Here is an 18,693-nt window from a genome sequence, read left to right on the forward strand (position 1 = left end):
AATGCAGTGGTGTGATCTTGGCTTACTGCAACTTCCACCTCCTGAGTTCAAGCGATTCTCCTGCCTCAGCCTCTTGAGTAACTGGGACTACAGGCCCACACCACCATATCCGGCTAATTTTTTGTATTTTTAATAGAGATCAAGTTTCGCCATATTTCACCAAGCTAGTCTCGAACTCCTGACTTCAGGTGATCTGCCCACTTCGGCCTCCCAAAGTGCTGGGATTACAGGTGTGAGCCACCATTCCTGGCCCACTTGAGCCTTTTGGAGAAGCAGAAGGAGGCATTTCACACTGGGTGATGGTCTGACTGGAGGGCTCAGAGGCAACAGAAGGCTGCTGTTTGAGGAAGAAGGAAGCGAGCTCAGAAAGGCAGGTTCAAATAGATTTTGACAGTTCTTCTTCTGCAGATTGAGACATATGGACCAGAAATAAGGGGAGAAAGAGAATAATACAAAGAAACAAAACGCAGTACTTGAAAAGTCCAGCTTACATATTACATGCTGTCTATTTCACTGATTCAGAAAAGAGGAAACTGAGGTGACCAAAAGAAAGGGAACACACAATGAGGAGGAAGGAGAAAGTTGGACCCATTCCAAGAATCATGCAAGGTATATGAATTTTTTTACCTAATTTTAAACCTTCTCTTAATAATCTCCATCACACTCATATGAAGAAACTCCCAGAATAAGATAATTCTATGAACTCTTACTGTCTCCACATGATGGTGTTCGGGGACTCCATGTGCCATCTGCTTGGCATGTAGCTGAAAATCTTCTGATCCCATGACACGAAAATGAAATCTCATCTCCATAGAAATAAACACAGTGATTGGCAGGACGATTTTTCCTGTGTGGAGTGATTTGAGCACTATCTAGCTTTGGTTCAGGGCAACATAACGCTGAAAAATAAAACGTGAGGTGCATGGTTAGTAAAATCACCATGAGGAAGCTTCCATGGCTAACAACCCCATTTCCATCTTTGGAAGATCTCACCACTGAAGAGAGATTGGGAAAACAGAAAAGGAGACTCAGGACACTCCAAGTCTGCTCTTTTCCCCCTTATTTGCTAAAGTCCTCTAATCCAACTAAGCATTTCATTAGGAGGCTCCAAAATGAAAACCTATATGAAAAGCCAGGTGTGGTAGCTTATGCCTATAAACCCAGTGCTTTGGGAGTTCAAGATGGGAGAATTGCTTGAGCCCAGGAGTTTGAGACCGGGCCACAGAGTGAGACCCTGTCTCCAAAAAATTAAAAAAATTAAAAAAAATTTTTAACCAATAGGAAAATGTAAATTTTCAAAATTATTCAAGAGCAATGACAAACAACATCCATTTACTTATGGCTTCATTATTAAACTCTCTATTAACTTACACTTCTCAAGTCACAAAGAAGAAAGTTTTCAAAAGTTTATATCCACCTAACAGCTAAAGCATACGAATAAATTTAAATTATTGCTTATTTCAAGGATTTTTCTTTTTTGATGCAAAATTTAAGAGAAATAGCTATTTAAATGGCAAGATCTTGCTTTATCACTCAGGCTGGAGTACAGTGGCACAATTATGGCTCACTACAGTCTCAAACTCCTGGGCTCAAGCAATTCTCCCACCTCACCCTCCTGAGTAGCTGGGACTACAGGTGTGTGCCACCACACCCACTAAGTTTTTTATTTTTTGGTAGACAAGGGGTCTCACTATGTTACCCAGGCTGGTCTCAAACTCCTGGCCTCAAGTGCTCCCCTCACCTCAGCTTCCCAAAGTTCTGGGGTCACAAATGTGAGCCATGACGCTTGGCCAAATTCTTTAATTTTTTAATATAGTAAGAGCTGCTATAGGGACATAATTTTTTTATTCATTAGTAGCAATACTTCAAGAAAAATCTTGCTATTGTCTGATGTAAGAGAAAACATCAAAACAGAATAAAACATTATATTCTCCATGTCAGTAACTCAACCAGTATTAAAATGGGGTCTTTTGGACATACTCAAACATTTCCAGTGCTCATTTGTTTAGGAATTATAGTAAAAATACTCAGCAATCATATGGTTTGGATATTATAACAACAATAATATTTATGAAATGCTTTACAGTATAGAAAATACTTTTAAATATGTAAGTCATGAGTCTAAATTCACATTTGATCAGGTTTCATAACTTGGATAAATACTACTTCACTTCTGCTTTTAAAATTGTTAAAAATATTCTTTATTAAATAATTAAATCAATAAGACCATAGTGGGTCAAATAAATGTAACCAACTGGGTCCTGCTCTGTCATCCAGGCTGGAATGTAGTGGCATGACCTCGGCTCACTGCAGCCTTGGCCTCTTAGCCTCAAGTTATCCTCCTACCTCAGTGTCCTGAGTAGTTGGGATTACAGGCATGTGCCACCACATCCAGCTAATTTTTTAAATTATTTGTAGAGACAAGGGTCTCACTATATTGCCCAGGCTGGTCTCAAACTCGTGAGCTCAAGCAATCCTCCTGCCTCAGCCTCCCAAAGTACTGGGATTATAGGTATGAGCCACCGCACCTGGCCTAAACACAACTATAAAGGAGGTTTTTAAACATTTATAAGCAGTATTTTTTGTTATTTAAGTAATGGCAATAAGTTAATTATTAAGTATATTTTTAATTCAGTCCCTTCATTAAAATATTTTATTCTATTTCCCCAAAATGAGTCTGAATAACTGCAACTAAACTTTGTTAAGCCTTAATACGAAATAAATAATCTTCTGACAGGTTGATCTAAACTACCACTTTTTGTTATTTATGCATTTCACACATTGTTCAAATTCTGCCACGCAGCATAAAATTCCCTGTATTCTTGGCCTCAGTTACCTCACCTCTAAAGTGGCAAGGTTCTGATAGATGGGTAGAAGAAAGCATTTTCTTCCTCTGTTGTCTGTTCCACCGAGGCTCATAAAATAGTATCCACCTGTCCTTCAGTCCCTCACTCATTCCCACAAATAAAAGAGGTGCATCTCCTACCAGAGAAACTGGAGAAAGTCTCCTTTATATCCTTCCAAAGTGAGAATACTGAGTCACGAGTCAGGACTTGTCTTCTAGAGGCAGATCAGGAGTCCTGCCATCTCATGACTCAAGAGGAATGAGACACAAGTCACCTTGCAGCTAGTTACATTCATGACTGTTTCACAAACTTGTCTTCTGCCAAACACCCTAAAGCCCATACTGGGGGGAGGTAAGGGCTATGAAGGAAGCCTGACTCTGACAACAGTTGAACTGTATTCTCCATTCCAGTTTTACCAGTAAGAAGACTAATACTTAATCTGCATACTGTTTGACTTCTGTGTCTACTTCTCATTTGATTCTGAACTGGGATAAGGAAAGGTTCCAATTTCTCAGTGCCTCAAACTGTAACATGTTTATGGTCCCCTTCTGGTACTAACGGTTCACTAATCTGTTCAATTAACTTAATTCTAAACTTGTTGTGAGGGATAAAATTATATTCATTTAAGGTAGAGAATCCTAGCACGTACTGGACGTTTAATATACAAAAATATTAAAAAACAAAAACTCACCCTCACATCCTTGATATGGGGTCCATCTCAAATTTTTCTGACAAATCAAAGTTGTAGGTGCATCTGTAGTGGGTTTGTAGCCAGGATGACAGCGGTACCTTAATATAGTCCCAACAACATATACATCCTCTTTTTTCGGCCTAGGATATGTTTCCCAGGAAGCATGTGGAATGTCTGGTAAGTTAGTACAACTACCTGCTCATGAAAGAAGAAGAAGAACAAAGGGACACTATTACTAGGGCTGCCACAGCAATCAATAAGCCTGTCCTATCAAAGGAGGTCATGTGTTCATTCAGCCTGGAACCAGCCTGCAAGGCCTGATGTATCAACCACACCAGAAAAGACGCATGGACATTCGCTCAAATGTGCACACCTCCAGAGAGGCTCTTTACTAAGGGCACTCCCAAGTGGTTTCCATATGCTGTGCCAAGTATAATAATATTAATTCTCCTTCCTCTTCTTTACACTTCAGAGATTTCAGTTTCTGAACTGAAGCATGGCAGGAAAACTGTCACAAACAAATCTAACTATGTTTCCTGATTGATTGGGGAAAATAAACAAGAGCCATTCCCCTCATCCAGATGATACCAGGAATGGCTTGGCAAGAAAAAAAACAAACTCCAAGCATTTTCTGAGCCTGGGCCTTGGGTCTTGTCCTCTTCTCTCTTTCCCAATGCTACTGATTCATATGATATGGAAATATAATGCAAACATCTACCACATTGGATGTTTATCACTTTTTATCTTCAGATATTTGAAATGGAATATAAACGTTCCTTTTTAACGGCATTATTGAGATTCAAGTCACAACAAATAAATTCACCCATTTAGAATGTGCAATTTGATGGTTTTTAGTATATACAGAGTTGTGCAACCATCACCATTAACTAATTTCAGAATATTTTTATCAACCCAAGACGAAACCTCATATTCATTATCAGTCACTCTCTATTTCCACCTCCCCCTAGGTCCCGACAACCACTAATCTATTTTTTTTCTTTATGGATTTGCCTAATCTGAGCATTTTAAATAAATGGAATCACACAATACATGTACTTTTTGTTGCTGGCTTATTTCAGTTAGCATAATATTTTCAAGGTTCATCCACATTGTAGCATACATTAGTACTTTTTATTTTTCATTTTTACTGCCAAATGATATAATCCATTTTATGGATAAACCACTTTTTGTTTATTCATTATTCAGTTGATGGGTATTTGGGTTCTTTGGCTATTATGAATAACGCTGCTATGAATCTTCATGTAAAATTTTTGTGTGTGGACATATGTTTTCATTTCTCTTGGGCAGATACCCAGGAGGGTAATTACTGAGTCATATGGTAACTCCATGCTTAAACTTCAGAGGGACTGCAAAAACTCTTTTCCAAAATGGTCACACCAATTTACATTCCTATTAGCAGTGTATGAGAGTTCTAATTTTTCCACATCCTCACCAACATTTGTTATTGTCTATCTTTTCTATTGTAGCCATTCTGCTGGATGTAAAGTGGTATCTGATTGTTACTAGAAGGCTATCCTTACAAGAAATACTAAAGGAAATTGTTCAAACTGAAAGTAATTGACACCAGACAGTAATCTGAATCCACAGAGAAAAACAATGAACATCAGCAGAGGTCATTATGTCAGTAATTTGAAACCCAATAGGATATATATTACTACTCCTTCCTTCTCTTAGCTGATTTAAACAGCAATTGCATAAAACAATATGTATATTATTGCATTATTAAGCCTATAACATAGAGAAATGCAATATATTTGACAATAACATCACAAGAAAGGTAGGAGGGAACAAAGCTGTATTGTAGTACAGAAGTGACACCAGATGGTAACTTAAATCTACAGGAAGAAATAAAGAGAGCTAGAAATGATGAATAAGAAGATTAACATAATAAACTCTATAAATATATACTTGCCCTCCTTTCTTCTCTCAGCTACTATAAAAGACATGAAACATGAAATTATATAAAACAATTATAAAAATATATTGTGCAGTTTGTAATATATGTAAGTGCAAAATATGTCATTGGATTCTTGGTTGAGGTTTTTATCTTTCTGCACTTTGAATGTGCCATCTAGCTGCTTTCTAGCCTCCATTCCTTCTGATGAGGAATCAGATGTTAATCTTACTAGGGTTGCATTGTACATGATGTGTTGCTCTTCTCTTGCTGCTTTCAAGATTTTCTCTTCATTCTTGGTTTTCAACATTTTGATTATAATGTCTCCAGGTCTAGATCTTTTTGCATTTATCCTACTTAAGTTCAACAAGCTTCTTGGATATGTAGATTAATGTGTTGTTTTGTTTTCTGTTTCGGCTTTTTTTTTTTTTTTTTTTTTTTTTTTGGCCAAATTTGTGATATTTTCAGCTGTTTTTCCTTTGTATAGTTTTTTAGCTCCTTTATCTTTCTCTCATCTTTCTGGGATTCTCATTACACATATGTTGGTACACTTCATGGTGTCCCGCATTTCTCTGATGCTGTTTATTTTTCCTCATTCTTTTTATCTCTGTGCTGCAATTGCATAATCTCAATTTATATTTGAATTCACTGATTCTTTTTCCAACTCAAATCTACTGTTGAGTTCCTCTTTTGAATTTTTCATTTTACTTACTGCGTTTTTCAACTCTACAATTTCCATTATCTTTTTAAAATAATTTCTATCTTTATCAGTATTTTCTATTTGATAAAACACTGTCATAATACATTTCTTTAATTCTTTAAATATTGTTTCCTTTAGTTCTTGGGACATATTTATAATAGCTGTTTTTTAATTCTTTGAACTTTTCTGCTAAGTCCAATCTCTGGGCTCCCTCAAAAACAGTTTCTATTGTTGGCTTTTTCCCTTTACATGGGTCACTCTTTCCCGTTTCTTTGCATGTCTGACAATTTTTTTTTTTTTTTAAACAAGACATGTTAGATAATACATTGCAGCAACTTTGGATATTGATTCTCCCTTACCACTTTTAGGATCTGTTTGTTTCCTTATTTTCTTGTTTGTTTGTTTGTTCAGTGATATAATTGGACTAGTTCAGTTAAGTCTATTTCCTTCAAAGTGTGCAACATCTAACAGCATGCCTCAGAGAGCACAGACTTCGGCATGTACACAGTATTTTTAACTGCTAGGGATAACTGTGGTTTTCTCTTTGACTGTCTCTTTCTCATTGAGACTTTGGGTAGTCTACCTCTGTTGGTATTACATACAACTATTGGCCTCCAACAATTTTTATCTGATTGTTCTATTTTTTTCAACAACTCCCTGGGGCATAATATGCATCACAGTCTAATCCAATTAAAGTTCCTTGAAAGGGGCAGAGTGTTTACAGTCTTTGAAGCTTGCTCCAAACCTGCCCTGGAAGAATGTCTGTCCTATAGATCAGGAGCTGGGGGAAATTAGAAAACTCATTCTTCTCCAGGCACTGCACTAGAGTTCTTCTTATGGTGTAGGAGCTGTGAGGAGAGAAAAGTGGGCAGTAGGAACAGGCACTGCCACAAAGCTGTGCCCACCACCAAGTACACATATTCCACAACCCAGAGCCAGGGAGAATACTAACTACCAATATTCATAGCTGTCAACCTACCCATAATAGTTCTTCCATTCTAGAAAGCTGGGGAAGATGGGAGATGCCACTTGGCTGCTGAGCCAACTGGAATAGTTCTCCTGCAACATAGAGCCATGCAAAAAGTGGGGACTGAATTCCTTACCAACTGCCCCACTTAGATCCTCCCCATATAATGGGAGTTGGGGGTGAAGGAACAGACACTGACGCCTGTTTGCTGGCACCTATTCAATGTACGACTTCCACAGCATGGATCTCTGAAAAATGCTATCACATAATTTTCACGGGCTGCCAAATCCACCCCAAATAAATTTTTTACCCCAGGGAGCTGGGGAAGATGGGAATTGCCACTCATGAGCCCACAGAAACTATCCTCCCACAAGGTAGAGCTGTTGCAGCCACTAGTTCTAATGCAATGTCCTCTCACTGTTCCTATCAAGTTTCCATATTTTTGCTGAATAAATGCTTCTCAGTTTGTTGTAATCCCTTTGGTCAATCTCCAGAGACCTTGAATGGTTTTCTTTGCTAATTTTGACCAGCTTGGTGGATACCTCTTCAGGAGAGAGGTTTCCCCAAACTCCTCTACCTCTGTTCCAGAAATCCCCAGAAGTTCTTGGTATTTTGTGAGGGCAAAACTTAGAGCACAAGGCATCAGTGGCTTCCTTCCCTTACCAGTTGTATAACCTTGGGCAAGTCTTTTAACCTCTGTGAACAGTTTCTCATCTGTAACATAGGATAATCATAGTGCCCACAATTGTTGGGAAGATTCATTGAGTTAATCCTTGTTAGGCACCTAGTCTAGTGCCAAGTTATCATTATTACTATTGTCATTATTTTTAATAATCCACATGAGTTTATAACTTCAGAGTGTTGGAATCACAACCAGTTCACACAATACTTTTGTACAAGTTATAAAAGGCATTTTTCCTCAGGACACTTTATTATTTGTCTTTCAAAGTAATTATAATAATATAATGATTTTGTCAGAATAAGACAGCTTTCTATCAACTTCCAGAAAATTGTTGAAATAAATATACAAATCCACAAATATCTACAATGTTAACACCTCCTTTTAAGGTTGGAATGTGCCCAGTCTTGTGGTATGTGGCAGTCTTGTGTGATGATATATGACCTCGCAGAATGTATTAAAATCATTTTTCTTTCCAACAAGAAAAAAATAAAGGAAATTATTGATCTAGATGTAAATTTTTACTGTAATTCGTAGTGAGCCTATGCATGCAAGTATACCCATATTAACAGTACTGGTTACCTTTAGATGTCAAACATTGAAATTCCTTCATAGTCCATACTTACTGGGCTCACAAGCAGGAGGAGAAGGATCCCATTTGCTATCAGCACCACAACGAATTACACTGCTGCCTGTGAGAGCAAAACCTTTTTGGCAGTTAAACACAATAGCGTCTTTGTAATTATAGATGGGTCCAAATCCAGAGACAATTTCCCCATGTGAAACATCTGGCTTGTGACAGGTGATTTCTAAAGAATCATGAGAAAAGACAAGTGGATTTTAAAAGGTAAATGGTAATAATGATATTATTGCCACTGCTAATCCAGTTACAAGTGCAACACAAATGCCTGATGAATGTTCATGTCAAGTAGATACAAGGGAAACATTTTAAAGTGAATACACATACACAAACACATACATATATAATATGGCTGTATATATTTTATATATATATATATATGTACTCCTTTTAGTACTAGTTTTTATTGGTGGAGAAGTTGAAGAAGTTATCCACAATTACCTCATAGAAAGACCAATGTGATGAAAACTCATTTTACTGAGGCTTTTAAAAGCTGAAATTATTTATATTATGTTAATAATATATATAATACTATATATAATACAATATAGTATTATAGAATATATAACATTATATTAATAGTATTATATATTATAATTTTATTACATTTGATATAATGTATATTTATATATACATATAAGTATGTGTGTGTGTATATATATAAAATATGTAATTTCAGCTTTTAAAATGAGTTTTCATTACATTGGTCCTTCTTCGAGATGATTGTGGATAGCTCCTTTAAATTCCCTACCAATAAAAGTCAGTCATACATAACCCAGCAGAAACGTATTTCTAAGGCCCCCAAAACTTTCAATATAATGGCCTAATTTCCTAGATGATTTTGGTTATGGGTCAGTGACCCATAGTAATTACATAGTGCAGAGGCAGCCCAGGGGATCAGAGACCCATTCTCCAACAAGCAGAGAACAAACTGCCCCCTATCCCACACCCCTCACCCACATCCTGGCAGTCATCCAATCCTGTCAATTCTGCCACTTTAATTCCTCTACAATCCCTTAACTTCTCTCCACCCCACTGCCACGCTACAGCTGAAGTCACCTTCAGTTTTTGGCTGGAGGGTTATACAGTTGCTGTCTTAGTCTGTTCCTGCTGCTATAAGAAAATACTTTTGCTAGTTTATAAATGATGGAAATTTATTTCTCACAGTTCTGGAGGCTGGGAAGTTCAAGATCTAGCCACCATCAGATTCAATGTCTGCTTGCTCTCTCCTTTCAAGATGGTGCCTTCTTGCTGCGTCCTCACATCGGGGAAGGGATGAATGCTCTGTCCTCACAAGACAGAAGGGCAAAAGAGACTAGGGCTCTCCCCTCCACCTCTTTTATAAGGGCACTAATCCCATTCCTGAGAGTGGATCCTTCATGACTTAATCACTTCCCCAAAAGTTCCACCTGTTAAAATGATCACATTGGGTCTCAGGTTTTATCATGAGTTTGAAGGGACACATTCAAGCCATAACAGGTGACTGTCAGTTAAGTTTTGTCCTACTTCAGGTTGTTGTCCCACAGCCAGAGTTATCTTTCTAAAATGCAGCACATTTATTCCCCTCGTCAAAGCCTTTCAAAGTCTCCCCTTCATGATTGTTCTGAGATCCTGAGACTGAAACACAAGGTCCTTCATAACCTGGCCCCTGCCCACTTCTCCGCCCTCAGCTATTGCCACTTCTGATTGTTGCAGATCTAACTCCAGGCATTTTGCACTGTTGGCAGTATCCTGCTCTTTTGTGCCCCTCATCTGATTGTATCCTGTGGTGGGTTAGTAAGCAATATTGTGTAAACTTAGTAGTAAAGTCAGTAAACTCAGATTCCTTAGACTAGCTAACTAATATATGTTTTGACTCAATTATCACTTGCTTTGTCCTGTTGCCCTTCTGGCACTTAGTAGGTTTTGCTTGCCTTACAGGCATATGTGTTTCATCTTATAGGTGCAAATTATATTTTCAGTTCCGCTTCTTGAACAGACTGAGACTACGTTCCCCAGTCCTCTGAGGCTACTTTCTAATTCTAGACAAAAGGCTGGAATGGAAAGTGATATGTGGTTGCTTCTAGGCCAAAGCTCTTAGCCAGGACACAATTGGCCTTTCTCTCTTCTTCTACTGAAGAGACTGTGAAAGCACATTTTGAAATGGAGGTGCCATGAGATCAAAGCAACCTGGCTTGCTGAGCTGGTTGCTAAGCCAGCACAGACTACAGCTGCCCTGGAGAGTCTCCTGGACATGAAACAAACTTAGTATGAATGAGAATAAACTTTTACTTCACCAAACCAGTGAGATGTTGCTGTTTGTTCCCATATACTGTTAACTCCCAGTTCACTACTCCCATTTTTATGGATTTTATATACTAAAACAACATGCAATAAGTATCAGGTGGCCAAATAAATGATTGCATCCGAGCAATAATTAGTTCATCTTTTAATTTTCCATTTTCCTCCCAATAAATTCACCTTTCTTTCTCTTTTAAACAAAAGAGAGCAAACATTTTGATGCAGAATTCATCATTCTGACTTACTTTCACAGGTAGGAGGACTTGGTCTCCAAACACCTGTTGTTTTATTCTCCACAGTGCAGGAAATGGAGGCATGGCCCAAGAGTGAGAAGCGGGAGTCACAGCTGTAGGTGACAGAAAAGCCATATGTGTAGAAATCTTCTTCACCGCTGTGCCTTCCATTCCTGATGTCTGGAGGGGGTTCACACTTGACAACTGAGGTAAGTGAGGGAAGGGAAAGAAATACTCAGGGAAGGCATCGTGATAAATCTAAAATTCATGCAAATTCTAAGGGAAGGTACACATACCTGTAAAGATGCACATGGACTTCATTACCTAACAAAGTTTAAATTGATAGTCAAGTCAGAAGATCTTTACTTACTTTCACACTGTGGGAGAGGATGACTCCAGCCAACTCCTCTATCTTGTACTTCACAATGACTAGTGGTTGAGCCAATTAAGACAAATCTAAATAAGATAAATCAAAGATTTTAATGGAATTCCTCCTACCTTAAATTAAATTAAAGAGGTCTGAGTAAATAGAATGGTTACTCCATATTAAAATAAGGAAATCATATTTTCCTGGATATCATTTCCCATTGAGCACTCCATTCAGTAAAATTTCATTACTACAATGAGATGTGTGTGTTTGTTCCTTTGGACCCTCATTCCTTAATCTGTTACTATAAGCATCTACTAGGGATCAGGAATTCAGTTCATCCAGAGCTCAATCAAGCACAACAATAAAAGGCTTGCTTCGGTGTGTTCTGTGGTTGTCTTTGGTTGAGAGTGCCAGCTAGATTACTGACTCCACACTCTCCCCATCTTTGGCTCAAAGCTTCCTCTGACTTCCAGGTTGGTGTCTTATTCCCACACATCATTAGCTTTCAGTTCACCACTCCCATTTTTATGGCTCTTGATACGTCCTACTCTTTCCTCAGTTTGTCTTCCTGCCCTCTATCTTGTGCTAACAGAAAATAAAAAAACAAAAGATATTACTAGAATGATTACAAATTGTAGCATCATGAAGGATATTGATAATCATCAATGATATCAAATTGTAGCATCATCAAGGAATAAACCTACAATGTGATAGAACACTAAAGTAAATGTCACCTTCAGCAATCTAAGAGTCTGTGGAATTTATTGAATAACAACTTCAAGAAAATATATCTTAACTACAACACAATTAAGTATTTCTTTACTTTAAAATTTCTTTAAAATGTAGTTTTTCCAACCAAGCCCAGAGACTAAGTGCAAAATATTGTTTCTGGTTGTTTCAGTGGGAACACCTTAGTGTTCCAACAGCATCTTAATTCTGATTCTTCTCACCTTCGCTTATGAAGCCATACACAGTAAGGAAAACAGGGGGTAAAAATGAGAAAATCAACAAAAATGAAACAAACAGAAAAGATAAGAGAAAACTAATAGACATAGGTATCAAGCAAAAGAGAATCAACATATACTTAATTGGATAACCTAAAGAAGGAATCCAAACAGAACAAAATAGCTTTTTAAAAATTTATTTCAGGCCAGGTGTGGTGGCTTACACCTGTAATACTAGTACTTTGGGAGGCTGAGGCAGGTGGATTCCATGAGACCAGGAGTTCAAGACCAGCCTGGCCAATATGACAAAACCCCATCTATATTAAAAATACAAAAATTAGCCAGGCATGGTGGTGCACACCTGTAATCCCAGCTACTTGAGAGGCTGAGGTGGGAGGATTGCTTGCACCCAGGAAGTTGAGGCTGCAGTGAGCTATGATCATGCTAATTACATAGTAACCACCTGGGCAATGGGAGTGAGGCCTTGACTCAAAAAATATATATATTTCAAGTAAATGTTACTAAAATAAAATAATACTTCAATCTACATATTAAAATTGCACATCACATAGCAGCAAAAAATTAAACCAAGTGATTTCTATCAAAACAACAAAGAGTAAAAGTATTAGGTTTCAAAGATAAAGAATAATATCTTTAGATAGTCAAAGAAAGATCAAGCCGCATGAGAAGAAATTTCAGATCAGTAGTATTCACTAGCAAAAGACAGTGCAGCAGTACCTATAAGACATCCAAGAAAAGAAGGGATGAGCCAAGGACTATATCAAGCCCCATTATCTTCTAGGTATCAATGCCTCAGATATATTATCTGAACCTGGAAGAACTCAAAGAATAATTTTCACTTGGGACTTTTTTTTGGAAACCACCATAGGACAAACTATAGCCAACCAAGAGATGACAATGGCAACTTTAGCCAAAGCAAACAAAAATGGTAGCAAATATTGTACATGCAGATCTGAGACCAAAGCAAATGTGATTTTAAGTGTGACTGAAGGAAATATAAACGCTATATGCTCAGATAGCACTGAAATAGTATAACTAACAAAAAATAGAGATATGGAAGAGAAGGTAAAATAAACTCCCTTATTGCCTGATCATTTGCAAGACTAGGAGTGAAAGCAACCATAGACACATGTGAGTATTTCACATTAATATTAAATGCAAAATAAACACTAAGATAATAAAAATGATACAAATTTACTGGTAGGGAAGATAAAAGGGGTGAAAGCGGGGAAGAACACAAGAAAAGTTTATTGTTGTTTATAAGAAGGAACTAATTTAAACTGTCTAAAGATAAAGAGGAATAACAGTATTATATAAATTTAAATGTATATAGGTCACCACTAGAACCAAATTTTGAACCTTCCTAAACACCACTATATATTTTAATAGAAAACAAATATACACTTACATATGTATTATAAAATATGAAATAATATGACAAAACCAAGTCTATAAGTATCACTCACAGCAATAAATGTAATTACACTTAAAACTCCTAATGAAAGAAAAACAGCTTTTAGTTGAAGCAAAATTCAGCTATGTTACATACAGGAGACAAACTTAAAAGTGTTTCAGACAGATTAAAAATAAAAGGCAGGATAAAATTATACCAAGCAAATTCAAATCAAAATAAAAGCAAAGATAATAATTTTAATATCCCATAAGTTGGACATCAGAACCAAGATTATTAAATTACACAAAAATGGGTACTTTATATGTTAAAGATTATGATTTTCAGTGAAGAGTTATGAATCTTTATGTAGCAAAATATGTATGTAGCGGCAATTTTAATAAAACAGAAGTACATGAGACATAAGAAAAATGATCAAAATATGCTACTAATTATCGTTAAATTATGATAGTTAAAATAATTATAAAATTATTAATTTACTTTAACTCCTATCTTCATGTTTAAGGTATATAAAGATAAGCATAATAAAAGATTCAAAACAACTTATCAAGAAAGTAGATCTGACTGGGCACAGTGACTCATGCCTGTAATCCCAGCAGTTTGGAAGGACGGGGCAAGAGAATCTATTGAGTCCAGGTGTTCTAGACCAGCCTGAACAACATAGCAAGACCTCATTTCTACAAAAGTTAGAACTTTATCCAGGCATCATGGCACATGCCTGTAGGCCCAGCTACTCAGAAGGCTGAGGCAAGAGGATTGCTTGAGCCAGGGCAGTCCAGGCTACAGTAAGCCAAGACCGCATCACTGCACTCCAGCCTGTGTGATAGAGGGAGAACTTGTCTCAAAAAAAGAAAGTAAATCTGATGTGTATATAGCAAACTCTATATACTAATAATAAAAAAAACTTCATTTCAAGTGCCTGTTGAAATATTAATGAAAATTGATTGTATATTATGATGTGCCCTAAAACCTCTGTAAATTTTAAAACATAAAAATAAGCAACATTCTTGGTTAATCTAGAAGTATTTTTATTTCTTTTATTTTTTTAAATAATTTTTTCATTCTTTAGAGATGGGTCTTGTTACATTGCTCAGGCTGGTCTTGAACTCCTGGGCTCAGGTAATCTTCCCACCTCAGCCTCCCAAAGTGTTGGGATTACAGGTGAGCCACTGCACCTGGCCCAGTCAGTTTGGAAGTCTCCAATGGAGGAATGCTTCCACCATGGGACGCAGCAAGAGTTCCAAAAATTAGAGTTGCCAGATTTAGCAAATAAAAATACAGGGTGCCTAGTTAAACGTGAATTTCATGTAAACAATGAACACATTCTTTAGTTTAAGTGTGATCCAAATGTTGCATGGAACATACACTAAAATTATTTGTTGTTTACCCGAAAATCAAGTTTAACTGGGCATCCTGTATTTTACCTGAAAACCCTAAATTAAGTTTGGAAGTTGAGACCTGTCAACTCTGGACCCTCATGCAAGTGAATGAAAGGCAAAGAAGGATTGTTGGAGTGACTAATCCTGATAATGATGGGAAATGTTAGATTGCTTCTGCATAGTGATGGTAAAAATGAGTATGTTTGGAATGCAGGAGATTCCCTGGGGCGCCTCTTTATGCTCCCATGCCCTATAATTAAAATCAATGAAAAACTATAATAACCCAAATCAGGCAGGACTGCTGATGGCCCAGACCATTCAAGAATAAAGGTTTAGGCGACCGCATTGGGCAAGAACCAACGTCAGATGAAGTTCTTGCCGACGGCAAAGAGAATATGGAATGAGTAACAGAAACATGTTGTTATAAATACCTGCTACAATCACATGACCAGTTGCATAAACAAGGACCATAAAAGTTGTGAATGTTTCTTTCTTATTTTAATATAAATAGATATTACACTAATTGTGTTTCTTTACCCCTTTCCTTCCCCTACTGTATAAGATGTGTTAGTAGTGGCTTACCTTACATCTCAGTATTTAAGTTATAGAATATCAAAGGGGAGATATGACTCAGCTCAAAAGGAATTCTCTTTTAGGAAGAATATTTCCATGTTTTCAGTGTATGAGGGATAGTTGCATTATGTAAAATGTGAGTATTATTTTGCTATTGGCTTTATTTGGAAATTAAGCTAAGTATGGTTAAGACTAGTGTATACAAATACCAAATTTGACAAGGGGTGAGCTGTGGTAGATTTATGTTGTGTCAACTTAGCTAAGCTGTAATTATGTTTCCCAGAATTCTCTTCCACACATAATGCCAAGTTAGTATGTCCCATAAAAGATGGTAGATGTGAATTAGTAGAGCCATACTCCATATGCTAGAAAGGTCAGGGCAGAGCACAGGATGTGACTGCAGTTCACAAGCACTGTTGTTTCTCTGTTCCATCACTTTGTTGGCAGAGGGCTCAACCAGGCCACAGCAGGGCCAGCTCCTGCATGATCTCCTCTTTCGTGTATCCTGGCTTCTGATCCAAGTACATTGGCAGTGTGACGAAAGACAACTTCTACGGGACATACCCATTTTTGAAGTTGAAGGCTAAGGGACAGTGAAAGAACAAGATGAATTCTAGTTTACAATGGTGGGCTTTACTCACTCATCTTTGCAGATTCCAGTTTGTCCTTGAAGCACTCAGTTCATGTCTATCTTCCCTTCCTAACTCCCTGCGCTGCTGACTTCAGGCCACAGCAACAGACATTGAAGGAAAAGCCTCCTGTACACACCATTTAACTATCTCCCACACCTACATCAAGTCATGTCCCTACAATAAATCCTGTGGTTCTATTTCTCCAGGTAAATCCTGACTGACATAATTAATGTAAGTAGACAAGAAAAAGAAATTGGAAATCTAAAAATTGGAAAGTAGAAGGTAAAAGAATCATTGAAATGATGTGATTACAAACCAGGTAATCCTAAGATATTTCAACTGAAAGAATTTTTTTAAATTTTTACAAATAATATGACGTGGTTTTGCTGTGTCCCCACCCAAAACTCATATTGAATTGTAGTTCCCATAATCCCCATGTGTCGTGGGAGGTAATTGAATCATGGGGGCAGTTACCCCAGTGCTATTTTCCTGATAGTGAGTGAGTTCTCATGAGGTCTGCTGGTTTTATGAGGAGCTTTTCCCCCTTTACTCAACACTTCTCCTCCCTGCCACCATGTGAAGAAGGTGCCTTTCTTCCCCTTTGCCTTCTGTCGTGATTATAGGTTTCCTGAGGCCCTCCCAGCCATGTGGAACTGTGAGTAAATTAAACCTCTTTTCTTTATAAATTACCCAGTCTTGGGTATTTCTTCACAGCAGCATGAGAATGAAATAATGCATAATACAAAAATTTAGAAAGTTAGCTGGGTTATCAAACTAACATGCAGAAATCAATAGTAGATAGATGATAGATAGATAGATAGATAGATAGATAGATAGATAGATAGATAGCACTAGTTACAATATAAAATGGATAAATAATCCATTTAAAATACCAAAAACATTTTTTGTTTGGTTTTTGCTAGATGTTTAAACTCTTCAAGAAATGCAAAATCTCTGTGAGGAAAGCTGAAACACACATGAAGAAACAAGGAAAAAAAAAAGATGAAGATGAACAGAGGGAAGAATAGCAAAGGGTAGCAGAATACGCCAAAACAGACCACTTTGGCATAAAGATTGTTTTTTGAGTTGAAAGCAATTGAAACACAGCAAGATGCAGGAAGGCACTCTGATCTCCCCTTTTCTTGCTGAAGGCAGGAGATGAAACTCACAGGAAAGATACCTTCCCTATACCTGAAGGAAAAGAACACTCTTATCACCAGAGGCAGGGAGTCAAGGCCAAGAGATATCTGTATAAAGAAACTTTGTACAAAGACCACTTTTTGGGTCTTCATTTCCCTGTGAAGATTCCCATGTACTTATTAAATTAAAACCTGTGTGCTTTTCTCCTGGTAATCTGTTTCATGTCAACTTAATTCTCAGACCTGGTGGAGACCCTAAGAGGGTAGAGGAAACGTTTTGCCTTCTCTACAGTAACATATTCTTAAGGAGTCAACATTATAAAATATCTATTCTCCTAAAGTTAATTTTATTAATCTATTTTTCGAGATGAGGTCTTGCCCTGTCACCCAGGCTGTAGTGCGGTGGCGCTATCATGGCTCTCTGCAGCCTTGAACTCCCAGGCTCAAGTGATCCTCCCACCTCAGCCTGTTGCACAGCTGGGACTAGAAGTGCATGCCACCACACTCAGCTAATTTTTTTAATTTCTTGTAGAGACAAGGTCTCCGTAGGTTGCCCAGGCTGGTCTGGAACCCCTGGACTCAAGAGATCTTCCCACCTTGGTCTTCCAAAGTGCTTGGATTACAGGTGTGAGCAACTGTGCTTCACATAAAATTAATTTTAAAACTAATCTAGCACTGATTTTAAAATATGTCTAACTTTAAAGTTCTTATAGAAAAATACGTACTGTCGGGAAAACTTCAGAAAAGAAGAGTAATAAGATAGCACTACCCATATTGGCTATTAAAACATATTATAAAGCCTCAACTATTAAATGACTGTGAAGCTTGTACATAAATGTACAGAAAAAATAATGGCATTGAATAGGAAGTCCAGAAATAGACCTAGATAAGTATATGAATTTTATATAGTATCAAAGAGCATCCCAAATCAGTAAAGGCGAACTTTTAAATAAGTGGTGTTGGGACAATAGGAAAGCAATATGAAAAAATATGGTCTAAAATCTGTACCTCATACTACATACTGTACATTAACTCCAAATAAATTAAAGCTTTGAACATTAAAAAATATGAAAATATAAAAGTAGAGGAAATATAGGCAATTATTTTTAAACCTTATATTGGGGGAAGGCCTTAAGACATAAAATCCAAAAGCCGTTTCTAAAAGGGAAATTGATTAATTTAACAACATAGATACAAATAATTTCTCCTTAAGGGGAAAAAATGCCAATAGCCAAGTCAAAAACATTATACATATATATATACACACACACAC

General features: G+C 37.1%; 1 protein-coding gene across 3 annotated transcripts in view; it reads right to left on the reverse strand.

Annotated features, from left to right (window-relative positions):
* LOC126949232 (C4b-binding protein alpha chain) overlaps positions 1-18,693 on the reverse strand; it is a 40,437-nt gene that overhangs the window by 9,658 nt on the left and 12,086 nt on the right. For 2 of the 3 annotated variants that reach the window (XM_050781880.1, XM_050781889.1), the window contains exons 5-9: positions 11,322-11,407; positions 10,964-11,155; positions 8,425-8,607; positions 3,538-3,735; positions 711-899 (exon numbers count right to left, since the gene is read on the reverse strand). In XM_050781880.1, coding sequence (XP_050637837.1) covers positions 711-899; positions 3,538-3,735; positions 8,425-8,607; positions 10,964-11,155; positions 11,322-11,407 — 848 coding nt within the window. The remainder of the gene's footprint in view (positions 1-710; positions 900-3,537; positions 3,736-8,424; positions 8,608-10,963; positions 11,156-11,321; positions 11,408-18,693) is intronic. The other variant, XM_050781897.1, reaches the window with a different exon arrangement.

This window comes from Macaca thibetana, chromosome 1 (genome assembly GCF_024542745.1).
Source record: "Macaca thibetana thibetana isolate TM-01 chromosome 1, ASM2454274v1, whole genome shotgun sequence".
In the NCBI taxonomy this organism is placed as follows: domain Eukaryota; kingdom Metazoa; phylum Chordata; class Mammalia; order Primates; family Cercopithecidae; genus Macaca; species Macaca thibetana.